This window comes from Portunus trituberculatus, chromosome 38, assembly GCF_017591435.1.
Source record: "Portunus trituberculatus isolate SZX2019 chromosome 38, ASM1759143v1, whole genome shotgun sequence".
NCBI lineage: Eukaryota > Metazoa > Arthropoda > Malacostraca > Decapoda > Portunidae > Portunus > Portunus trituberculatus.
In genome coordinates, this window is record NC_059292.1 from 21,225,540 (window position 1) to 21,252,485 (window position 26,946).

Sequence of the window (26,946 nt, forward strand, 5' to 3'; positions counted from 1 at the left end):
AATTTTCGAGGGCAAGATGTTAGAAAATGTCCGCTGGAGGTTTGGCGACGCTTAGATGGAAGGACTGACCAGCGGGAAGTAAAAGGCTGGGAGATGAACCTTTGCTTTCCTCCATACACAGACACCTCCTTAAGTATATATATATATATATATATATATATATATATATATATATATATATATATATATATATATATATATATATATATATATATATATATATATATATATATATATATATATATATATATATATATATATATATATATATATATATATATATATATATATATATATATATATATATTATATTTTATTTATTTATTTTTTTTTTATCTGCTTTAAGATTGTCTTCTCTACAAACAACTGTTTATTTTTTCTAACTTTTCTATTTATCTAACTATAATTTTTAGATAATATGTTGACCTCATATAACGCACACACACACACACACACACACACACACACACACACACACACACACACACACACACACACACACACACACACACACACCACTGATCTCACTACACATGAATCAGCTGTCTCTATGCTACACTACTGCCACTCAATGTGAAGGGTAGGGATGGAGTTGTGGGCAAGGGGAGGTGTGGGCAAGGGGAGGTGTGGGCAAGTGGGGTGGGGATAAGAGGAGGAGTTGGCAGGGGAGGTGTCGCGGCACAGATGAGCAGCTAAGCGGTCCTTGTGACGCGAGATTGAATGGTGGTGATGACTCTACCACTTAAAATGACGTCCTCCCTCTCTCCCTCCCTCTCTCTCTCTTTCTTCCACCTTCCCTCCCTCGCTCCTATCTCTCTCTCTCTCTCTCTCTCTCTCTCTCTCTCTCTCTTTTGCTTGTTGACATGGGAGGGGATGTGAGGGACGGAGGTTCGCGGTCGCCTCCTGTGTGCGGCCTTAAGTACTTCACAACCGAGGCAATAGTGGCGCCGAGGGGAGCAATGAGAGCAGCGGCGGTCGCGGCTGTGGTGGTGGCGGTGGTGGTGGCGGTGGGTAAGGCAAGAGTCAACAGTGAGCCGGTGTGAGGTGAGGTAAGGGTAGCTGACTGTGCGTTGCGTGCGTGTGTGTTTGTTTGTGTTTGAGTGTGCATGTTTGTGTGCTTTCTTCCGCCGCATGTTTTGTGTTTCCGTGTGCGTGAGTGTGTGTGTATCCCTATACTTGATGAAGCAGCCTTCCTACCGTACACATCCCCCACCCGTGCAAGCACCCTTTTTCCTTTCTATCCTACACCGACATCTCAATTCAAGGGATCTTGATATAATATCGTAGGGAAGAAGTGACGTGTAAATGAAACCCACATTTCCTTACTGAACCTCACTTCATGTCCTCCTCCGTCCTTGTTTCTACATTTCTCATATCCCCTCCCCATCTCACCCATCTAAGTCTCCCCGAACTGCAAATGAAAAAAGAATAAATAAAACTGAAATCTATTACATCTTTGTTAAAATTAGAAACGTGGAAGGAAGAGAGGAGGAAGGCAGGACTAAAAAACACGTCAGAGACAACACTAACCAATAACAGCTGCCATGAAGAAAATATGAAGGATAAAGCTCTTGTTAGAAATATGATTATAAAAAAAAGATAAAAAGAAAAACAGGAAAGCTCAGTGCTACTTTATTACTTCGTCTACACACACAGCTTCATCAAGTAGGGAGCTATCCGTAAATACAGTATGTGTGTGTTTTGGTGTGCGTGTCTTCGTGTGCGCTTCTGTGTTTCGTGTGCGTAAGTTTTGCAGTGTGTGTGTGTGTGTGTGTGTGTAATTCACTGTTTGATCTGCTGCAGTCTCTGACGAGACAGCCAGACGTTACCCTACGGAACGAGCTCAGAGCTCATTGTTTCCGATCTTCGGATAGGCCTGAGACAAGGCACACACCACACATCGGGACAACGAGGTCACAACTCCTCGATTTACATCCCGTACCTACTCACTGCTAGGTGAACAGGGGCTACACGTGAAGTGAGACACACCCAAATATCTCCACCCGGCCGGGGAATCGAACCCAGGTCATCTGGTTTGTGAAGCCAGCGGTCTAACCACTGAGCTACCGGGCCGTGTGTGTGTGTGTGTGTGTGTGTGTGTGTGTGTGTGTGTGTGTGTGTATTTACCTAGTTGTTTTTACCTAGTTGTATTGTACAGGATTCGAGCGGGACTCAGTGTCCTGTCTCCATGTCTTCATTTGTCTAATTTTTCCTTAAAGTTATGCACATTATGTGCTGTAACAACTTCATTATTCAATGCATTCCACTTCTCCACTGTTCTGTGTGGAAAACTGTATTTTCCAATATCCTTCACACACTGCCTCATCCTGATCTTCTTTACATGTCCTCTTGTCCTTCCATCTTCTTCTGTCACCAGCACCAGGTCTTCCTTGTCTATCTTTTCAATGCCATTGACTATCTTGTACATTGTTATTAGGTCCCCTCGTTCTCTTCTATCTTGTAAGGTTGGTAGTCCCATTTCCTTCAGTCGTTCTTCATATGTTAGGTCCTTTAGTTCCGGCACCATCTTTGTAGCAATCTTCTGTATCCTTTCTAATCTTCTTATATCCTTTTTAGAGCTCGGAGACCACACCACTGCTGCATATTCCAGCCTTGGACGTATCATGCTTGTGATGATTTTTTTCATCATATCTTTGTCCATGTATTGAAATGCCACTCTTATATTAGTCAACATTTTATATGATAATCCAAATATCTTGCTTATGTGTTTTTGGGGCTCAGATTTTCCTGTATAATCACTCCCAGATCTTTTTCCTCTTTAGTCTTCATTATTTGTTCCTCTCCCATCAAATAGTTCCATACCGGTCTTCTTTTGCTCTTTCCTAGTTCCATTATGTGACATTTCTTGGCATTAAACTCCAATTTCCACTTCTTACTCCACTCATAGATTTTGTTTATATCTTCCTGTAACAGCAGACAGTCCTCCCTGGTTTTGATAACTCTTAGCAGCTTTGTATCATCAGCAAATAGATTAATATAACTGTTTACCCCAATGTGAATGTCGTTTACATAAATCTGAAACATATTGGGGGCTAACACTGACCCTTGTGGCACTCCGCTTGTTACTTTACCCCAAGATGAGGATGCATTCTCATCTCCCTATCCTTCAAATAATCTCTTGTCCATTCTATATAGCAAAGTTCCTCCCAGTCCTCCTATGTTCTCTAATTTCCAAAGTAGTCTTCCATGAGGGACTTTATCAAAACCCTTCTTATTATCCAGGTATACTGTGTCCACCCATCCGTCTCTGTTTTCAAGTCCTGTAATAACTCTCGAGTAGAAGCTCAATAAGTTTGATACACATGACCGTCCTGTCCTGAACCCAAATTGTCTGTTCGATATGACTTGTTCCTCTTCTACTGTAGATGTTTAACCTGTTTTTCTTTGATAATTATTTCGCACAACTTCCCCAAAATTCATGTAAGTGACACTGGTCTGTAGTTTGATAGTTCAGTTGCCTTTCCTCCTTTAAATATCTGAATTACGTTGGCTCTCTTCCATTCTAGTGGAACTTTCCCTTCATTTATTGAACTTGTAATTATTTCCCAAATTGGATCCAGTAGTTGCTCTTTACATTCTTTTAACACCCAGCCTGATACATCATCTGGCCCCATTGCTTTTCTGACATCAAACTTAGCCAATAATCTTCCAATATCCTCTTTGTGCACTGCGATCTCCTGTAATCCTTGGCAATGCAATGTCCTATTAGGTTCTGTGAAATCATCTTCTGCAGTGAACACCGTTTTGAAGCTCTCATTCATTATTTCACACATTTCCTTCTCTGTTTGGTATGTCTTCCCTTCTTTAATTGTGTGTGTGTGTGTGTGTGTGTGTGTGTGTGTGTGTGTGTGTGTGTGTGTGTGTGTGTGTGTGTGTGTGTGTGTGTGTGTGTGTGTGTGTGTGTGTGTGTGTGTGTGTGTGTGTGTGTGTCTGTTTTTCATACACATGTGGCTATCTATGAGATATTCCGTGTGTGTGTGTGTGTGTGTGTGTGTGTGTGTGTGTGTGTGTGTGTGTGTGTGTGTGTGTGTGAGTGTGTGTGTGTGTCCTTGTGTCTGTTTTTGCATACATATGTGGCTATCTATGAGATATTCCGTGTGTGTGTGTGTGTGTGTGTGTGTGTGTGTGTGTGTGTGTGTGTGTGTGTGTGTGTGTGTGTGTGTGTGTGTGTGTGTGTGTGTGTGTGTGTGTGTGTGTGTGTGTGTGTGTGTGTGTGTGTGTGTGTGTGTGTGTGTGTGTGTGTGTGTGTGTGTGTGTGTGTGTGTGTGTGTGTGTGTGTGTGTGTGTGTGTGTGTGTGTGTGTGTGTGTGTGTGTGTGTGTGTGTGTGTGTGTGTGTGTGTGTGTGTGTGTGTGTGTGTGTGTGTGTGTGTGTGTGTGTTTGTGTGTATACGTTTCTCTCTTCTCTCTCTCTCTCTCTCTCTCTCTCTCTCTCTCTCTCTCTCTCTCTCTCTCTCTCTCTCTCTCTCTCTCTCTAGGCAGCTCCGGTTCTACGAGGGTGCAGAAGTATGCACTGCACACTCATTTTATGTGTTTGCATGCTCAGTTGAAAAGAGAGAAAAAAAAAAATCTTTTTTAACATAACAATATATAACACACTGATAGTGAAGCACGAATTCTATTAGCTTGTGTTGTTTTCTATCATGGTAATTAGATAAAATATTACTGCAAAAATATGCATTCGAAAGACACTTTAAATATCCTTGTTTGACTGGCATCATTCCACTTGAAATGACATGCCTAATGATATTTTGAACCTTATAGATAAAATTAGTTTGAATTTCTATTTTATTTTCAGGTTAGAAACATCTATTGCTAGATTGTCTGATAGGTGAAGTAGCCCAGACTAAATGTAGCATTTTCTTTGTTGTGTTACAATATTGTTGCAATAAAGCACATGAAAGACTTTTTTTAAATATTCTTGTTTGGTTCGTATCATTCCGCTTTAAATGACAGGAAAATTCATAATTTAGTGTTGAGTAACGTGCCAGGCATGTGCACCCCTCTCTTCTGAGATGCACCCACTGTCATCATTTTCTAGAACCGGCCCTGTTTCTAGGCATGGCGGTTCGCATGGTGGCGATGGTGGCGGTGATGGTGACGGCGGGGGCTGCTGGGGTGCTGGCGGGCAAGGGCGGGAGGTGTATGGAGTCAACCTACAGGGCTGACGCTCCTTTGGCCACAGGTAAAACTCTCTCTCTCTCTCTCTCTCTCTCTCTCTCTCTCTCTCTCTCTCTCTCTCTCTCTCTCTAATCGTAGATAAGACGTGGCTGTTATAACTGGTATGTGTATGTATGTATGTATGTATATGGATATTTATATGCGCTTTCCAATTACCGAAATAACTCTTAAAGCGCACACTTAAAATATAAATTAATAAATTACTAAAAAGTGAAATAAAAACAAAAAGCAATAAGCAATTGAAATCAATAAAAATAATGAAGTCTAAAGAAAAATCAAGAATTCATGGCATAAGCCTGTCTAAAGAGATAAGTCTTTAAGTCCTTTTTAAAAGAAGACAAGCTGTCTTTATTTCTAAAAGAAGTAGGTAGAGTATTAAAATTAAAAGCTTAGCGCCACCAACAGAAAAGGCACGATCACCAAAAGAAGAGTACGTGCGCGACACTCCAAGAAGGCCGGCCCATTTCCGTACACTCTACATGGACTGTATACCCTGATTCCACCACATTGCTATACCACACTCACCAAGCAGGCGTCACACCATCGTTCCATCTCTTCCCACCACACCACTCCACATCACACACCACACCACACACCTTCACTCCATTGTATCTCATCACCAGTCCACTACTACCATATGAAATACTCAAAAATCTCACCACACAACACTCACACCCTCACCACCACCGTCACCACATCACTACTACGATAAAAAAAAAATACCCTAAATTTTCACCACATAATCTTCACGGCCTCACCACCACCCTCACCACAACACCACCATCACTAAAACACCATAGAATCCCACCAATCAACCTTCACCATCACCACCACCACCACATCACCACCGGCTCATCACTACAGCCTCATTTCTCCCCGACAGGAAGTACCGTGTGGCTGTATGTGTTTAGGCTGCAACCATGTATGTACCACTCCGGCATAGGCACACGAGGAGCTTACTGGGCTTACGCCGCTACGGGACAGTACACGAACCGCAACTACGCCCAGGACCGCTGCAATGGTCCACTCGCCTACTGGTACAAGCTGGGCAGGACTAATAGAACCAAGGAAGAAGTGCACACCATCGTTAGCGGTGAGTGGAAACGAGAGAGAGAGAGAGAGAGAGATAATCTATATAATTTCTTCTCTATGTTCGTCTTCTTTCAATATAACGTAACTTTCGTTGTATCATTTAAGTGTGTGTGTGTGTGTGTGTGTGTGTGTGTGTGTGTGTGTGTGTGTGTGTGTGTGTGTGTGTGTGTGTGTGTGTGTGTGTGTGTGTGTGTGTGTGTGTGTGTGTGTTCTGAAATTAAGGCCTTCCCATATATACTACCACTATACTACTACTACTACTACTACTACTACTACTACTACTACTACAACTACTACTACTATTACTACTACTACTATCCTTACTACCACCACCACCTACCACTACCACCACTGCCACCACAACCATCAGCACCACCTCACCACCACTACCACTATTACTCAAAACACTTCAACATCTCACACCAACCACCATCACTACCACCACCGCTAACACAACCATCCCCCGCCCCTTCTGTCAGACCTGGTTCGTTTCTGCTATCCTGGCTACAGTAGCTGCTGGAGGTTTATGATGAGCCATTACAGTGTCGGCTACTGGAACTGTAACTACTTCACTCACCATCTAGCAGAGGCCCTTGACGTTCTCGACGGGTACCCTGACTGGCTGTGGCACTCCCCCTGGCCCGGGTTCAGCTGTTGAATCCTGGGGGAGGGACGGGAGGAAGTGAATAGGTATGGAGGAGAGGATGTAGCATAGGGAGAGATGAAGAAGGGGAAGACATTTGAAGGATAAAAAAGGGAAAGAAGGTGAAATCGAAAAAGGAGGAATGAACAGTAGAAGAGAAATGTAAGGCTAGTAAAGGAAGGGGAGGAGGAAGGAAAAATGGGAAAGAGGAAAAAAGAGACGTGAGAGGAAAAGCAAAACGGGATGATGGTAGGATGCAAGAATGAAACGGGAGAGTAATAAAGGATGGAAGGATTTATGAGAAGGTATAATGGAATGAAGAACGAATTGAGGTGTAAAGAAAGAGAAGGAGGGGAGGAGGAAACGAATGAAAGAAGGAAAGGATGGAAAAAGGAAGAGAGATAAGGAAAAGTAACTGGAGAGAGAAATAATTGAATAGGTCACACAGACAGACACACATGAGACAAAGAGACAAGTCGACAGACAAATAAACAAGGAAAGAAGAAAAATAGTATTATCGTTGTAAATAGTTTTATTGTGTATACCTTGGGATATAAAAATAAACTGTCCACTTAAAAGCGGTTTTTTCTCACCTGAAGTGTGATATGTCTCTTCCAACTCTGATCCAGACATTTTGCAGATCACACAAACACAATGGGGTAAAAAAATGAGTCACTGTATCCATATGTATTGGCGGTCTCAATTACCACACTCAACTATCATACAAGGCATTTCTGTTTTTTTCGCAGCCATTGTACGTACAGTAGTGGTCAGATAGTGAGCAACCTCCAGCACTCTACTCCTCAGTGTGTAGAGTTTTGTCTTAATTTCAAGTCCTCTGGCCTGCTGTTGAACATTCGTAGGAATAAACTGAACAAAAATTGAGTTAAGCACCATAGGAGTTTCCCATTGCAGCAGTTGTTGACACAGCGGGACCCGCAAGATGAGGCGAAACAATCAGCAGTACCAGCAGTGCCACCTGATCGCTCTCATGGCAGTGGAAAGCCCACATATTGCTCATGTGTTGCAATGCCAGTACCATGTAAAAGGATCTGTATTGAGAGACCTATGGAGCACCAGCGCAGGTGTCTTACCAATGGCCATGTTACTGCACCGGTTCTCATCCTACCAGAGGTTAAGCAAAGGTGAGTGTTATTAGCACCTGGATGGGTGACGTAGGTCAAGAACAAGTGTTATCCTCTTCAGTATTGGACATCTTAGGAGCCACTGTGAGGGAATAGGTCGTGATCTCTGGAGTGGCTGATGACCTCTGGTATGAATGACACCCTTAGAATTTCTAAAATGAATGATGACCTTTGGAATGATTATCTTTAGAATGGGTGATGGCCTCTATAATGGGTAATAAATAACCTGTGGGATGGGTGATAGATAGTCTGTGGAATGGGTGATAAGCTATATAATGGATGATGAGCTCTGGAATGGATGATTATTTTAGAACTAGGTAAAAGTAGCACAGACGATAGTTATCCATTCCAACACAGCATGCGCATCCCGACCCCTCAAAGACGCATCAAACAGCTACACGTAATCTCTAATGAAGTTATGGGCGACAGATGCAGCTCATGATGACTTTCTCACGCATCAAGGGCACTGCAAGTATATCTTCGGAAATAAATAAACAAAGAGGTAGAATTTGTCATGACTCCAATGAGCATACTCCACGGCGTGCCTTTCCTTGTCTCTTCACCCAGCATGGTTTGAGTGTTGCTTAGCATGTTCGCTTGTGCTCGGCAACCACCTCTCAGTGCAGGTTGTGGCTTGGAGATGTGTAACACGTAACTCCTGAGCGAGTCTCGTACTGGAGATGTGACACGGCGAGGCATACTATTTTAGTTACTTATTTCATCATCTAATTCCTTCACGTATGAAAGTTATTGTAGATTTTCTTTCGTGTGTGTGTGTGTGTGTGTGTGTGTGTGTGTGTGTGTGTGTGTGTTTTTGTGCTCGTATATCTATGGGAGAGAAAGTCCAAAACCATACTCACGTGAAGCACGGAGATGTAGAATAGTCTCTCTGTGGTGAGATGAGCCAGCATTCATTGAGTGGTCGAGACATTCAAAACACGAGACTATTCATCCCTCGCTAACTACTCGTGGCACGCTAAATATGGAGCACAAGGTGTTTTTTCATAGTTTAAGCGATAGATTACCAAAATCCTTAAATTTTCTAAGGGATAAACAGTCTTGAGAATCCGGCTTACCATCTCTATGACTTTTGAAAACAAGTTATGTTGAAAGAGCGAAGCGTTTTTTAATACAGGCCAAACTTTGACTACTGAAATATTCGAACTGTGCTTCACACGTGGATAAAACTCGCGCTTTGTCTCAAAAGCCACTTAACTTCCATGAGTCAAGACCTAAACTGAAGAACAACTCAGTTTCTTACGTCATCTTATATGAGAAAGTATGGTAGTGGAGGCAAATTTAAGTCTCACATGCCTGTCCGTCTCGCAGCTGCCACACCTAAACCTCTTGCCAGAAAGAGGCATGACTTCACAGATATTTAACAGATATTTTCAAGAAACGAGGCGAACGCCAACACTCAGTATATATTTTCATATTTCTTTTTATAATTTTCCTCATACGTATTTCTATTTGTATTTTGCACCCTCAATAAAGAAAGAATAGCTGTCAGTCTGTTTTTCTGCATCTTTAACAACAGACAAATTGCCAAATCAAAACGTAGTTGTGTGCAGATTTCAGTAGGAATCCTAACTTATAAGTCTTTGCCACTACTACTACTACTACTACTACTACTACTACTACTACTACTACCACTACTACTACTACCACCTCCACCACCACCGCTACTTTTCCTACTATTACTACTGCTACTACGAATACTACGAATACTACGAATGCTATGAATACCCTCCTACGGATTCTATCCTTCTCTCTGTACCTTCATCTCCAGTTTCCTTTCCGATCGTTCTATTGCTGCTGTAGTAGACGGTCACTGTTCTTCCCCTAAAACTATCAACAGTGGTGTTCCACAGGGTTCTGTCCTATCACCCACTCTCTTTCTATTATTCATCAATGATCTCCTAAATCTGACTCAATGCCCTATCCACTCCTATGCTGATGATACCACCCTGCATTATTCAACAGCGTTCAACAGACGCCCAACCCAACAACAATTAAATGACTCAAGGCGAGATGCTATAGGACGCCTAACTTCTGATCTTTCACTTGTTTCTGATTGGGGCAGAGAAAACCTGGTTTTGTTCAATGCCTCAAAAACTCAATTTCTACAACTATCTACTCGACATAACCTTCCAGACAACTATCCTCTCTTCTTCAATAACACTCAACTTCCCTCTCCTCTACATTAAACACACTCGGTCTATCCTTCACTAAAAATCTAAACTGGAAATTTCACATCTCTACTCTTGCTAAATCAGCTTCCAAGAAGTTAGGTGTCCTATGGCGTCTTCGTCCATTTTTCTCTCCTCCCAGCTGCTTGCTCTGTACAAGGGCCTTATCCGCCCGTGTATGGAGTATGGCTCTCATGTCTGGGGATCCACACACAGCTTTACTAAACAAGGTGGAATCTAAAGCTTTTCGTCTTATCAACTCTTCTCCTCTAACTGACTGTCTTGATTCTTTAAGTCACCGCCGCAATGTTGCATCTTTATCTGTCTTCTACCGCTGTTTTCATGCTGTCTGCTCTTCTGAACTTGCTAACTGCATGCCTTCCCCTCCTGCGGCCTCGCTGCACAAGACTCTCTACTTCTTCTCATCCCTATTCTGTCCATCTTCCTAATGCAAGAGTTAACCAGTATCTTCACTCCTTCATTCCCTACACTGGTAAACTCTGGAACTCTCTACCTGTGTCTGTATTTCCACCTGCCTATGACTTAAACTCTTTCAAAAGAGGAGTGTCAAGACACCTCTTACGTTAACTGGACCCTCCTTTTAGATTTTTTTGTTTTTTCTCTTTATACTATTCCTCTTAACAGGGCCTGGCAACCAGCGGGATTTTTTTTTTCCAACTTTGTTTTCCCTTGGCCAGTGCCCTTGTAATGTAAAAAAAAAAAAAAAAAAACTAACACTAAAAACTGATACTACTGCTGCTGCTACTACTACTACTACTACTATTACTACTACTACTACTACTACTACTTATTATTACTACTACTACTACTAGTAGTAGTAGTAGTAGTAGTAGTAGTAGCAGTACTACTAGTAGTAGTAGTAGTAGTAGTAGTAGTAGTAGTAGTAGTGTACAGAAGCTCAAGGTACACGTATCACCCCTCCCCACCCTGCCTTACCCAGTCGGTGTGAGACTGGAAACTGAAAAAGAATGGTTGTTAAATTAAGGCTTGTAGAAGCAACCACGGGGTTTGCAGGAAATATTTCCCCACCACTTCTCCCTTCCTCACGTCCCACGGCTTCCTTCTGCTTCAGCCATCCAGCCTTTATTCTCCAGCTTCTCTATTACAATCGGTCATCCAATCCTCCGTCGTCCAGATTCACTATTACTACTACTTGATCAGAATGTGAGCAAAGGTATCAGAGATCAGGGTTTCTCACACTGGGACATAATGGCAAGAAATTTTCAGGCCTCATTGGACAAAATTAAGAAAACTTTATGCCACAGGGATACGCAGGGATCACACAACATCTCACAGTAAGCAAACGTTCTAATCTTGCTAAGTTTGCTTTTACCTGGATATTTTATTGTCTTCTGTTTATTTTAGTTTCATCTTTTTTATAAAAAGTTAACTGAAATCATAAATTCCATTAATTTACATACGAATTTCAAATACAAATAACAATTACTATATGAACATTCCAAGAAGCAGTTACTCAGGGAACACGAGAACTCATATTGCCTTGAAGGGAGACACTGCCGAAAAAGGCTGAGAGACTCCTTCATAAATGACAGTTACCCAATCGCGTGCCTTTCTCTCAAAATAATTCAACACCATTTCAACATCACAGGCGACAGATACACCTCTTGGTGAGTTTCGCAAGCATCAAGGGCACTGCAAGTATATAATAAATAAAGAGATAGAATTTGTCATGACTCCAATGAGCATCGCCCACTACGTGCCTTTCCTCGTCTCTTCACCCAGCATGATGTGAGTGTTGCTTAGCAAGTTCCCTTATGCTCGACAACCACCTCTGCCTTGCCTCTCAGTGCAGGTCCTGAATGAGTCTCGTAACGGAGGATGTGACACGGCGAGGCATACAATTTTCTCTTTTCTTCCTGTTCCTCACATCAAACAAAGAATGTGGTCTATCTAACCCATCATATTGTAATATGTTCAATAATGATACCCAGTTAATTTTGTACTACATATTTTATCGCGGAGACTGGCTCAGGACCATCCACGTGACTCAAGGCGAGACTCATTCAGACCTTTGATGCTTGGACGAGGCAAGCGAGAGCCTCGTGAACTAAGCACCTCAGACGCTTGTTTTCTCGATTCCAACACGGACGGGCAATGTGTATTTCCTCAGGCTTCGTCTGGTACTTTCGGCGGTGTCGGTAGCGGTGGTGGCGGCCTCACCTGCCATTCCATTGGCAGCCAAGGCGATGTACAACTCGGACCTCTTCCAGGGTGACATAAAGGGCATCGCTGGACAGGAGCCTGGGGTAAGGCACTGCTCCTTTTTTTTTTCTTCTTCTTTTTAGGGTAAAGCCGCCCTAGGGATGCTCCCTCAGACCTGGCACAGGAACATGTGAGAAAGACTTCTTGCCCCCTCAGCGGAGACTTACTTATACCATGTTTCTGTGACAAATTTCACAATATTGTCGTCATTCCGTCAAATAACACTGTCTGTTGCATGTGCAGCACGAGAGGGCGGCCATCCTGGGGCCGCAGTACCTGTGGTCCGGCGGCGTGGTCCCCTACGTCTTCGGCAGCTCCATCAGTAAGTGGTCTTTCTTTCCTGTAAACCTGCATAGCCAGATTATTGAATTAAATTGACATTCACTGCAATTCCCATGCAATTTGATAGTAACATGTTTTAGATTTTGAACGGTTAAAATTCTGTATTAAAATAACAATCTGCTCTTTCATTGCAGCCTCGAATCAGAGAGACATCATTCTTCAGGGTATGAACGACTTCCATACCAAGACCTGCATCAGGTTCGTCGAAAGAACCACTCAGCACCACTACATCGAGATTGTCTCCAACGACAGCGGGTATGTTCTGTGAGATGCTGGAGCCAACTCTAAATATTCCTCGCGAGTCAGGGGCGCCGCTCAGTTCCCATTACTTTGCTCGCTTTCCGACCACGACTGTCCATCCCACAGGTGCTGGTCGTACGTGGGCAAGATGGGAGGCAAGCAGCGGGTGTCTCTTGACGTCAACGGCTGCATCTACGTGGGCACGGCCATCCACGAGCTGATGCACGCCGTTGGGTTCTACCATGAGCACTGCCGCAACGACCGCGACAACTACGTCACCATTCACTACGAAAACGTCATGCGAGGTAAAGCGAATACTTGATACCACAGTGGTTGATGATTCCTTTGTCCCATACTTGCCAATGAGGATAACGATGGCAGCTAGTAGCAGCAAACAAAAAAAAAAAAACTATAATTGACTATACTCGTATTTCTCCCAGGGTACGCCTGCGCCTTCGACAAGGACACGAACTGGCAATACGTGGGCGAGGGTTATAACTACGCCAGCATCATGCATTACGGCGCGTATTCCTTCTCCGTGAACTGGGGCGTGCTGGAGACCATCGTGCCTCTTGACACTAAAGTTGTGCTGCATGAACCATGGGAGAAGTACGAGATGGAGCACAGTGACGCCAACCAGATCAACAACCTCTATGCCGCCGAGTGTGCGCGGCGCCACTAAGGAAGCTACTGAAACAATATCTGGTACACATCGCTTTAGCTCTTCATAAACCATTACCTTACATCTACACTATGTTTCTTCTTTTTTTAAATGGCAAAAATTTTTGTGCATAATCGATGTCATCAGATTTTTCATTAGACTTGATACGGAGTGACGTAATTCATTGTCCTGTAATAAAAGTTGCCTGATACAAAGGAAAGAATAATCATTTGTACACGCAATTGGCAACGCAGAATAGTCGCGCCGAGTGAACCCATCATCTGCTGAACGAGACACGGAGCAGCTTAAACTGTTGAATTTAGACCTATACTTGTTTTGATATGCTTTGGGCTTTCATAGGAACCATTTCCAAGAGCCATGTATACGATAAATTGTTTCCATATAGCAGTTTAACTTTATGAATGGTGTTGAATATTTGTTAGATTATTACTAATAGAAACATCCTCTAATATTTCAATAATTTCCACTGGAGTATGTTGGAAGTGGCTAAGATAAGAGGCAAAGATGTTTCAAAGTTCGTTTCCTTGTGTCGTGACAAACTCACTATCAGCAAAACGCAGTGAAAATGACCGACAGTGGCGCAGTACTGAACATCTATGAGAAGCACGTATTTTGCTTAAGATAATACTGTAGTCTGTTCAAATTAAGAAGGTAAATTTACACACACACAAAAAAAGAGCACTCATTGAAGAAGAGTCAGTAAAGGACTCAGCACACTCACGGATGGAAGCCTCTATGACCGTGGTTCCGAATCTTTTCTGGTTTTAGGTTTGTTCATTCAAAATCAATGTAAAGAAACCATATCCCTGAATGATATGGAAATACTGTGCAGCACATAATCAATAATAGGAGAGGACGCAAACTGTTAAGTTTTCAGTGTTCGCGATGTATACTTTCTTGCATATAAGTAAAAAATATCGTACTAACTTTCAGTTGAAGAACTAAGAAACTTTTGTCCCAGGAATAGAGATGGTATACAAAGAAAAGAAAGCTCAACGCAAATATGTAACCTTAATTCTACTATTAAAGCTTTTATGCCGTAAATACGTGTTTAGAGACACTAGCTATTTTGGAATCTCTGTATGTCATAGTAGAATATCCAAAAGTACACGATAAGCAGTAGGCCAACCTATCTCTGAAATATTACGATATCTGGTGAATCTGGCAGCCGCAACGGGAGTTTCTGTCTCTCCTTTTATTACTAACTATTTGCAATGTGTGTTGGCTGGCATTCGTTTATCAAATAGAGAGAGAAAGAGAGTGTCGGTATTTTTTTATGGCATCCTCATTACATGTCATGGCACCCTTTGGTGTCGCGGCACACCTGTTAGGAACTATTGCTCTACAGTTACACTATACTCCTATCAAATTACAAAGGCAAAGTTGCAGAAAGTCACTCCCACCTTGCCAGTTACACTCTGCCCTCTCTCACCTGATTGTCTGTTGATGACTTGAGGAACTAAATTATTGAGAGGTATTAAGTATTCGTGATTGTAATTATTCAATGAGCTCTATAAATAAAGACACGCTTGTATTCATTAGGATTTAGTGAGAAAGAGTCCAGTTCGTGTTAAGGTGCTGAGGACACACTGCATGTGATTTGCTGGTAGGATAGACGATAGCAGTTGCCGTACCGGGCACGTGTAGCGGGTTCCCTCCAAGCTTACCCGCTACCCTCTCAGTTACGTATACCAACCTGTCTGTGGTATACCTATAAAAGAAATGAAGATGAAACAAGAAGAGATAATAACGAAATAAAAAGAAAACAAGGAAGAAAAAGAGAGGGAAAAGAGAAAACAGAAAAAAAACCAGACCGAAAGCAAGAATGTGTTGAGAAACAGGATAAGAAAGGGCCAAGCAGACATGCCTCATGCAGAAAAAAAGTTGCAATCATTAAGGAGACTGTGACCGCGGGTGACGGGAGAACTGGCAAAGATAAAGATTCAGCAGCTGTAGTGCTAAATGCAGCAACTAGTGGGATACTATGTGCGAACGAAGGAAAAGCGACAACTCTCCTTCTTCACTCAAAACTACATGCACTTGCCACACACCTCCTTCACTTTAAATTTAAAATAACAAAATACCGACTCCAAACCCAGCCTCGGAGTCCCCTTCCGGCAAGGGGACCAGAAATGTCCCCAGGTCGGACTCCAAGAGTTTCTTTGTTAACGTTAATGTGTTATGGTTCTAGTGAAGGACACATCTAGCCAAGCACATGTAGGCTACATCGAATATTACAAACAGGTTTGCAGTTATTCAAAACTGAAGTATTTTGAGAAACCTGCTACGTACTCCCAAAATTCCTCTCACGTACCCCTGGGATTACGCGTATGCCAGGTTGAGAACCCGTGCTCTAACACATGAGTTAACCAGTACTCTCAATCAGTCATACCTTTCACTGGTAAACTCTGGAACTCCCTTCCTGCTTCTGCATTTCCGATTTCCTACGACTTGTCTTCTTTTAAGATGGAGGTATCGGGGCATTAGCTCCCTAATTTTGGCTGACGCTTTTCTTTCTTGTAGCGAACCAGCACTCAAATGGGCCTTTTTTTCAATATTTGTTCTGCCCTTGGCTGGCCCTCTATTCTACATAAACTCCGCCCTGATGTCCTGATTGGGTAAAGTTATACATATCGAGACACCTGCGGGCGTGGCATGTCATATGTACGTGAACTGTATTACAGTAATATTTTGTGCGAAAATAAATGGAAATTTTGATCTTATTATAAGAAAATCGTTTTTAAGAGAAAAGTGTAACATAAACTAGAGTGTATTTACTATATTAGATCGTATAATTGTTGGTGAAGTCAAAAGCAGAGCACCAGAGAGAGACCCGAGTTTCTGAGAGTCCCAGCCTAAGAGTAAACGCGGGAGAGATAGACGGAATAACGTAAAGTGGAGCTTACAAATTGTAATGCAGTCTTGAAACAAGTTCATTCATGATTAGAATGGAGGAGAAATAACGGTAGTATGTTTAGGTTTATTATTTTGATACATGCACATGGTAAATATTCTCTTTGTCGCGACTCTTGCCGCTTCAATTATTTTTATCGGCTTACGAAACCTGCAAAGTTTAATGCTACAGTACTTCTTCCTACCACGTTCCGGACCAAACCCCGATAAGGAAGAACGTGGCTTGGGATGAAATTCCGTGTAAATCATCAGAAAGTTAAAAAAAAAAAAAAAAAGTTCTGGCTCTATGCAGACCCACGCATTTGCGGAGCAGACTATACCCCGTACCCGCCTCAAGATGTCTCAAGATGTCTCTAACTTTAGTTTATTAACCTATGTTTATGATTTGCATGACTCTAAAATTATTACCTTGCATATTCTCTTCTCAATCAAGAAATGAGACGATCTTCAACAAGAACAAGGAAAACAAGAGTCATCCAGTTCTTTTTGATGACGGTATTGTCACTAACAACACTGAAGTATTATTTACTATATTCATCAAGAATAACTTAGTGGTTTATAATAATCTTAAGACTCTTGGCAAGCATTTCATGAGTAAAAAAAAAAATATAGGAAGAACTAGATACACATCGGAACTTGATATCATATTTGTATTGTATCCATGAACCTGTTATCTTGTTAAAGATTTCTGTGTCCTACCGCACAATGACCTCCCTTCCAATCATGCCCCGATTGCGTCATATATTGTTTCAAGTATGGTTCATGATCTAGACGACACTTTGATAGGGCAGAGTTTTTGGGAGATCATTCGATACTTCATCGCTTTTTTAATAAAACAAAGCTCAGAGATGTGTGATATCACTGTTAAAAGTAAGTTTGAAGATGTTCTGCGGCTTTGAGCTTTGCCTAGAATTGACAATGTAAATGTTAAAGCAGAAGGCATGACAGAAGTGCTATATGAATGCACAAGGCAAAGTGAAGACTGTGTGTGTGACAACAAGGATAGTGACACTAGTCTTGGTAAATGGGAAAGATTGCTGCAGGATAAAAATAACTCAGCAGTGTGGAAGGTGATTGATTGACTGGAAGGGAAACATAACCATGTTGAATAATGATTTTGAGATCCAACCTACTAATGAGGATTCTAAAACCCAAAACAACCCAAAACAACGTGCTACTAAGAATATTGATATTGACGCTGATGTGACAATCCCTATACTTGACGATCTGATTACTGTGCAGGAGGTGGAGCATCACATCCAGAAAATGAAGGAAGAAAAAGTGCCTGAGCCTGACGGTGTTCCAATTCTCTCTTCACAGTGGATTTATGAATCTTATCATGTGTTTTAATATATATATATATATATATATATATATATATATATATATATATATATATATATATATATATATATATATATATATATATATATATATATATATATATATATATATATATATATATATATATATATATATATATATATATATATATATATATATATATATATATATATATATATATATATATATATATATATATATATATATATATATATATATATATATATATATATATATATATATATATATATATATATATATATATATATATATATATATATATATATATATATATATATATATATATATATATATATATATATATATATATATATATATATATATATATATATATATATATATATATCTATCTATCTATCTATCTATCTATCTATATATATATATATATATATATATATATATATATATATATATATATATATATATATATATATATATATATATATATATATATATATATATATATATATATATATATATATATATATATATATATATATATATATATATATATATATATATATATATATATATATATATATATATATATATATATATATATATATATATATATATACACACACACACAGACATTCATACCTTCACACACGCTTCATTCGCATTGGGTTTTTTTTAGACCTTTACACTTGCCTTTGTCAAGGCAGGGGTAAGGAGGGCTAACTCACAGGCACACAGGCACACAGGATGGCTATGTAGCATTAGTACGTATTGTGTATATACGGAGATGGGAACATATTCACAGAAGATCACGCAGGACTTAATTCATACATATGTTCATACTTTTATTAACGTAATTTTGGTGAAATATATACATAGTGCATAATATTTAGCATAATATATACACATAAATCACAACTCTCTGAGTAGATTGGTCTCAGTCAGGTAAATCATCAGTCTATCGACCACATGTGAGTGTCCGTCAGCCAGTAGGGCGGTCAGAGTTAGCGGAAGGCCGTGACCACGGCAATACACCACCAAGGGCAGCCTCTCCTCACGATAACGCACACAGTGAAGAAGGATGTGCTCGACAGAGAGGGTGAAATTGCAGGTGGAACACTGTGGTAATAAGGTGTTGGCTATGTAGGGGAGGAGATGGGTAGGGAGGGTGCAGCCCATTCTGAGGGGTGCGAAGACCACTTCCTCGCCTTGTTGGGCGATTGGAGAAAGCCCACTCGCCCAGGGTGGGTTTGATTATGTGGAGGTGGAGGTTGTCCCAGTGACTTTGCCGCAAGAGTTTTGCTGATGATTTAACAATTGAGAGACCTAACTGCAGATCCCGACAGGGATTCCACCTCCCTCGTGTTCTGCAGCAGACCGAGCTAGCAAGTCAGTCTGTTCATTCCCGCGTATACTGGAGTGTCCAGGCACCCAAATTAGTGAGAAAGATTTACGACATGAATTCAATTTATTAATGATGTTGCCCTGGATTTCATTTGTATCCGTGCGGCCGAACTCTATTGGCTCACGACTCGTAACACAATAAAAATCCACAAGCCTCCAACCTTTCACTCCAAGCCACAGCCAGCAATACCAACTCCTGCGGTGTCCAACAATCTACTAGTACAAGGTGGTGTTGCAGCGAACCAAGCTTCTCTCACTGATACAATAGTGGTATCGGCAGACATCGCTGGATCATCAGTGTGATGATAAATGGAATATCAATTATTTTATTTTTTTGTTTATTTTTTAATTAGTTTGTGTATGAGTGCATATATGTAGACGAGGATTAAGTTCTGTGACCGGTGCGCAAGCTGTATGTCTTTGTGGCGTGGCAGTTGGGAGGTGAGGTGAGGTGGCAGTAGGTTGATGAGGTACCGACAAACGGTCAGCCAGGGTTAGTTGCTGTCCGCCCCGATATGAAGAGTGTTGTGATGGATAACTAATCTTGATCTGATATTTACTCTGGATACACGTATCACCTCCCACTGCCTTGCCCAGTCGGTGTGAGACCAGAAACTGGAAAAAAATGGTTGTTAATTAAGGCTTGCAAGGCGTACACAGATATTAATCCCACAACGGCAGTGCATGACGTGTATAGATATATGGTAAATGATCTCCAAAGAATCTGCACTACTCGCCTCCCAGCGCAGGAACCTGTGTACATGTGGTTCAATTCAGACAAAGTCATATTGTGAATAATTGTTCTGTGACTCAGCAAATAAGAGACCATTACTCAGTCAACTCTTTAGAAAATATACTTAGTGGAAATATAAATAATGAAGAGATAAGTAAGATTATCCATGGTGTTTTGTGGTTGTATGACTAGTTTCGTGGCCAGGTAGAAAGGATTTATTTCGGACTATCATTAAGTTAACAACTACAATTAGGTAATAGACGTAATTTATACTACCTACATATATTTTCTCATCGTTAATTGAGTAAATTTTAAGTATAAGTCAGTATATTGTAGTCAATAAACTGACTTTCTGTTGATATCTATCTATCTATCTATCTGTGTGTGTAATTCACCACAGTCGCCTGCTGGTCACCCAGCCAGTCTTTCCCATTACGGAGCGAGCTCAGAGCTCATAGACCGATCTTCGGGTAGGACTGAGACCACAACACACTCCACACAACGGGAAAGCGAGGCCACAACCCCTCGAGTTACATCCCGTACATATTTACTGCTAGGTGAACAGGGGCCACATTAAGAGGCTTGCCCATTTGCCGCGCCGCTTTCCGGGACTTGAACCCGGACCCTCTCGATTGTGAGTCGAGCGTGCTAACCACTTCACTACGCGGTGTGTGTGTGTGTGTGTGTGTGTGTGTGTGTGTGTGTGTGTGTGTGTTTGAGTGTGTGCGCGCGCGCGCTCGCACTTGTATGTGCGTTTAGCCTTCCCCATTACGGAGCAATCTCAGAGCTCAGAGTCTTCAGTAGGACTGGTATCATACATCGGGACATCGAGGCCAAAACACCTCGAATTCCATCCGGTACCTACTTGCTGCTTGGTGAACAGGGCTACACATTAAGAGGTAGGTGTGTGTGTGTGTGTGTGTGTGTGTGTGTGTGTGTGTGTGTGTGTGTGTGTGTGTGTGTGTGTGTTTGTGTTTGTGTTTGTGTGTGTTTGTGTTTGTGTTTGTGTTTGTATTTGCGCCCGCACGCTAAACAGTCCCATGCAATCCCACCTAAAGCACGACCGTCACATTACGTGAGAAATTTCGCACGCCTCAAGGGCATTCATTCTCCGTTTACTTCGGGGTATAATTAAGCCTGCAGATCCTCTTGACTTCATTCCAAGGAGCGTCGACGATACCGTGCTTCTCCTTCACAATAACATGTGAGTACAGGCCATGTTCCCCATTGGCCTCGCCAGGAGAAGGTAGTAGAAGAGGGAGGAGGTAGTAGGCACCTACCGAAACGATTATTTATTCCCAGCGAGGTCTAATAGCATTAGTTTATGTTGTGCTGTGAACCTTCCATTAAAGCTAGTTGTGATCTCGCTGAACGTTTCCCTTTGTGTCTCACAACTCAAGGGGGCAGTCACAGCTTGCCCTCTAAAGACAACACTCCTACTTCACACAAAACTACATGCATCTACCACACACACACCCTTCACTTGAAATTCAAAATTCAAAATGGTGACTCCAAACCCAGCCTCGGAGTCCCCTTCCGGCAAGGGGACCAGAAATGTCCCCAGGTCGGACTGCTCTCTTGATAACGATCCCAAATGTCTTGACACCTCCCTCAACTTTCTCTACATTTACTTTTGCAACATTCGCGGTCTTAGATCTGATTTCCAATCTGTGGAACACCACCTCTCCTCTACTAAACCTCATCTTCTTTTCCTCACCGAAACACAGCTGTCTGAGGCAACTGACAGTAGCCCCTTCTCTGTTCCCTACTACTTTCTCTATTCTCATTTTCGTTCCAAAGCTGGATGTTGCGTCTATGTGCACAACGACTTAACTTGCTCTCGTGCCCACGCTCTTGAATCTTCCGAGTTTTCCACCATCTGGCTTCGACTCAACAGTCAATTTCTAACTAAATTTATCTGTGCTGTCTATCTCTCCCTAACTCTTCTGACTATAGTAAATTCTTTGACTATTTAACTTCCAAAGTGGAGCACATTCTGTCCCTCTACCCTTTCGCAGAGATTTCCATTCTTGGAGATTTCAATGTTCACCACCAGCTTTGGCTTTCCTCTCCCTTCACTGACAATCCTGGTGAACTAGCCTTCAATTTTGCTATCCTCGATGACCTAAATTAGAGCAACTGGTGTAACACCCTACTCGTATTCGTCTTGGAGATATGCCCAACATTCTTGATCTCTTCCTTGCCTCTAACCCTTCTGCTTATGCTATCACCCTATCATCTCCGTTGGGCTCCTCCGATCACAATCTCATTTCTGTATCTTGTCCTATTTCTCCAATCCTCCCAGGATCCCCCTAAGCGGAGGTGCCACTGACGTTTTGCCTCTGCTAGTTGGGGTGTCCTGAGAAGGTATTATGCTGATTTTCCCTGGAATGATTACGTTTTCCTTGACAGAGACCCATCTTTTTGTGCTGAACGCATAACGGAGGTGTTAGTATCTGGCATGGAGGCGTACATTCCTCATTCTTTCTCTCAACCTAAACCTTCTAAACTTTGGTTTAACTCAGCCTGTTTTCGTGCTATTTATGATAGAGAGGTTGCCCACAAAAGGTACTTGAGTCTTCCATCTCCTGAATCTCACGCACTTTATATTTCTCCCCGGATTCATGCCGTCTGTTCTTCAACTTGCCAAACACTCCTTCATAATAAAAAAAATGTCAAAATCTTTCATACTCTAACTCCCGTCGTGACTTCTGGCATCTGGCCAAAAAAACATCTCCAATAACTTTACTTCTTCATCTTTCCCTCCTTTATTTCATTATGATGGCATCACTGCTATCACCTCTTTCTCTAAAGCTGAACTTTTTCTCAAGCATTTGCTAATAACTCCAGCTTGGATGATTCTGGGCTTGTCCCTCCCTCTCCTCCTCTCTCTCTGACTATTTCATGTTTCCAATCAAAATTCTTCGTAATAATGTTTTCCATGCCCTCGCTGGCCTAAACCCTCGGAAGGCTTATGGTCCTGATGATGTCCCTCAAGTTGTTCTCAAAAACTGTGCTTTTGTGTTTACACCTTGCGTGGCCAAACTCTTTCAACTAGAAAGGGTGACCGTTCTAATCCCTCAAATTACTGTCCTATAGCTTTAATATCTTCCCTGTCTAAAGTTTTAGAATCTATCCTCAATAGAAAGATTCTCAAACATCTACCATTTCTCAATCTTCTCTCAGATCGCCAGTATCGCTTCCGTCAGGGCCATTCTACTGGTGATCTTCTGATTTCCCTCTTTATTGAATTCGGTGAATTTTTTTCCTGTTACGTTAGACATATCAAAAGGTTTTGATAGAGTCTGGCACAAAGCTTTGATTTTAGAAATGCCCTTCTACTATTTCTGTCATTTTCCCTGCAACTTTATCTCAAGTTTCCTTTCTGACCGTCTTTTTTCAGTCGTTGTAAACGGTCACTTCTTCTCCTAAATCTATTAACAGTGGTGTTCCACAGGGTTCTGTCAAGTCACCCACTCTTTATCTATTATTCATCAATGATCGTCTTAACCACTCCTACGCTGATGATGCCATTCCTACACTTTTCTTATGTTCTTATGAGACGACCAGCCCTTCAAAAAGTCAATAGATCACGCAGGGACGCTACATTACGCCTGACTTCTAATCTTTTTTAAGATTTCTAATTGGGGCAGAGAAAACTTAGTAGTGTTCAATGCCTCAAAATTGAATTCCTCCATTTATTAACTCAACACAACCTTCCAGACAACTATCCCTCTTCTTCAATGACACTCAGCTGTCCCCTTCTTCTACACTGAATATTTTCCGTTTGTCTCATTATCTGAACTGGAAACTTCACATCTCATCTTTTGATAAAACAGCTTCTGTGAAGTTAGGCGTTTTGAGGCGTCTTCGCCAGTTTTTCTTTATCCTCTAACTGCTAACTCTGTACAAGTGCCTCATCCGCCCATGTATGGAGTACTCTTCGCATTTTTGTAGTTTCTCTGCTCACACAGTTTTGTTTGATAGGGTGAAATCAACTCTCCTTCTCTGACTGATAGTCTTCAGTCTCATTCTCAACGCCGGAATGTTGCATCTCTTTCTATCTTTAATCGCTATTTTCATGCTAACTGCTACACTAATCTTGCTAACTGCATGCCTCCCCTCCTCCTGTGTCCTCGCTGCACAAGGCTTTTTTCTTCCTCTCACCCCTATTCTATCCAACTTTCTAATGCAAGAGTTAACCAGTACTCTTCATAGGACTTGACTTCTTTTAAGAGAGTAATTTCAAGATATTTGTCCAAGATTTATTGAATAACTCTTATTTCTCTATGGAACTGGCAATCCAATCTATATTTCATTTTTGTTGCTCTTGGCCAATTTCCCATCTTGCATAAAAAAAAGACTACAAAAAATATAGGAAATATGATTAGCCTACTGATGTTTTCATAAATTTACTAAGGATATCGTAACATTCTTGATTACACATATTCCCTACGAGGTATCCAGAGCACCTCCTTCTGACCTTTGATTCCTGGAAGAGGTAAGTGGAAGCCACATGGACTAAGCATCTCAGACACTTGTTTTCTCGGTTCCAACAAGGGCAATGTGTATTTCCTCAGGCTTCGTCTGGTACTTCTGGCGGCGGCGGTGGCGGCAGTGGTGGCCTCACCCGCCATCCCACTGGCGGCCAAGGCGATGTACAATCCGGACCTCTTCCAGGGTGACATCAAGGGCATCGCTGGACAAGAACCTGGGGTAAGGCACTGCTCCTTGAAGGTAAGACCGCCCTGGGGATGTTCCCTCAGGTCTGGCACATGCTCAGGAGGGGAAAGCTCCTTGTCCCCTCGGTGGAGACGCGCCTATCATGTTTCTGTGACAAACAATACAACATTGTCGTCTTTCTGTCAAATAACGCTTTCTGTCGTCTGTACAGCACGAGAGAGCGGCCAGACTATGGCCGTATTACCTGTGGTCCGGCGGCGAAGTGCCCTACGTCTTCGGCAGCTCAATAAGTAAGTAGCCTTTTCTTCGTGGTTCGTGGAAAGAAACACAGCCAGTCCATGGTTAAATAACTCTGGTTTGTACAGTTTGACAGTAGAATGAGCAAGCATTAGCATCAAGGTTTTACGTTATTATTCTATTGCTTTGTTGCAGCTCAACATCAGAGGAACATCATTATTCAGGGTATGAATGACTTCCATACCAAGACCTGCGTCAGGTTCATCGAAAGAACCACACAGCGTGACTACATCGAGATTGTCTCCAACTACCAAGGGTGAGTTGTGTGAGACACGGGAGCCAATCTTTGAAATGTTCCTCGCGCGTCTGCGGTGCCGCTCAGTTCCAGATGCTTCTGTGTTCCCTTCTCCCTCATGCCTGTCCATCCCAAAGGTGCTGGTCCTACGTGGGCAAGATCGGAGGCAATCAGAGCCTCTCTCTTGACGTCAACGGCTGCATGTACGTGGGTACGGCCATCCACGAGCTGATGCACGCCCTTGGCTTCTACCACGAGCACACTCGCAACGATCGCGACAACTACATCACCATTCATTACGAAAACGTCATTCCAGGTGATGTGAAAACCACCACTTTAATTGGAAAAGCTCTGTTTATGATCTGCGCGAGAGTCTGGAATTTACTCCCTCTTACATATTCTATTTTCAACCAGGTAAGGAGTCCCAGTTCAGGAAGGACATCCTTTATCAGTACGTGGGCGAGGGGTACAACTACGCCAGCATCATGCATTACGGCACCTACGCCTTTTCCATTCAGTGGGGTGTAAAGAAGACCATCGTCCCTAAGGACCCTAACGTGGTGTTAGTCAATGCTTATGACAAGTACGAGATGGAGCAGAGTGACGCAAACCAGATCAACAACCTGTACGCCGATGAGTGTGCCCGCCGCCACTAAGTGATAGGTGCAATAAACTCGGCACTTGCGAGTTAATGCCATTCGGTTGCTTCCGCTGAAATTAACTTTATTCCTATAAAGATATCTAAAGTTTGCTTTTTCTGGTTGATTTTTCTACAAATTTTTCACGATACCAAATTGATTTGAATATTTTACAAGCGTATTATCAAGATTTTCTTTACATTCTCTGTTCCTGAACACAATGTTCTTTCCTCATCTATTATGTTTGATTTTATTTCTCCAACTAGAATTGATGTAATCGCTATACTTTAAACTTCGCAAGTAGGTATATGTATTTTTTTCACATGTATAAAAAAAATATATTAATTTCTTGCATGCATGTTTTTGTTTTTTTTTATGCATGAGTGTGACGAATTGTGAAGAGAAGTGTCAAGATATTAGCTGCAATAGAAGAAATAAAAACAGTGTTAGTATTTTGTTCTCTGAGTGCACAGAGTGCCATGGTCTTATGACGGACGCTCCACCCGTGTGGTGCTGTCCAGAGGAGCCTCCTCACACTCCCTAACACGTTTGGTCATTAGCGGAACGTTGCCCAATATATGGTAAAAAATACATTAATTATAATAAATAAGTAAAATAAAGGGATTGGGAACACTGGGTAGAGGAGAGAATGATTTACTTTGCACACCATGAATATTGCGGCGGGAACAATTAATGTTTTCATAGATCATAGAGGAATCCAGAGAAGATGTTTTAGCACATATATAGAGCGGGTGAAGAGTTTCTTGACAGTTGGGCACGCTAGAGGCAAGTAGAGAAGGAACACAGCAGCAGGTGAGGGAATAAGTCCATGTTTTGGTCACTGCATTTCTGTTGCTTCCATGTGCACTGTATTCTTCATGTGAAGTTCATGAAAATAGCATTTTTTTTTTTTTTTTCGTGTTTCATCGATATTTTCAGAAGA

At 41.7% G+C, this 26,946-nt stretch overlaps 3 protein-coding genes across 5 annotated transcripts; all 3 read left to right on the forward strand.

Annotated features, from left to right (window-relative positions):
- The first annotated feature begins 922 nt into the window (after positions 1-922).
- LOC123514935 lies at positions 923-7,513 on the forward strand. 2 transcript variants are annotated; one of them, XM_045273197.1, is made up of 4 exons: positions 923-1,049; positions 5,079-5,204; positions 6,084-6,293; positions 6,772-7,513. In XM_045273197.1, exons 2-4 carry the CDS (start codon positions 5,081-5,083, stop codon positions 6,948-6,950), a joined length of 513 nt encoding a protein of 170 aa, XP_045129132.1. In that variant the 5' UTR covers positions 923-1,049; positions 5,079-5,080; the 3' UTR covers positions 6,951-7,513. The 2 variants fall into 2 exon arrangements, with proteins under 2 accessions (XP_045129132.1, XP_045129133.1); XM_045273198.1 differs by having other exon boundaries at positions 925-1,044.
- A 436-nt stretch (positions 7,514-7,949) lies between these two features.
- Positions 7,950-15,038, forward strand: LOC123514933 (astacin-like). 2 transcript variants are annotated; one of them, XM_045273195.1, is made up of 6 exons: positions 7,950-8,080; positions 12,422-12,557; positions 12,757-12,835; positions 12,990-13,110; positions 13,222-13,400; positions 13,536-15,038. In XM_045273195.1, exons 1-6 carry the CDS (start codon positions 7,965-7,967, stop codon positions 13,775-13,777), a joined length of 873 nt encoding a protein of 290 aa, XP_045129130.1. In that variant the 5' UTR covers positions 7,950-7,964; the 3' UTR covers positions 13,778-15,038. The 2 variants fall into 2 exon arrangements, with proteins under 2 accessions (XP_045129130.1, XP_045129131.1); XM_045273196.1 differs by lacking the exon at positions 7,950-8,080 and adding an exon at positions 11,880-12,039.
- Positions 15,039-21,325: 6,287 nt separating this feature from the next.
- On the forward strand, positions 21,326-26,369 carry LOC123514936 (astacin-like). Its single transcript, XM_045273199.1, has 6 exons — positions 21,326-21,354; positions 24,731-24,866; positions 25,045-25,123; positions 25,266-25,386; positions 25,503-25,681; positions 25,780-26,369. Coding segments are annotated over exons 1-6 (759 nt in total). The 5' UTR covers positions 21,326-21,352; the 3' UTR covers positions 26,022-26,369.
- Positions 26,370-26,946: the final 577 nt, after the last annotated feature.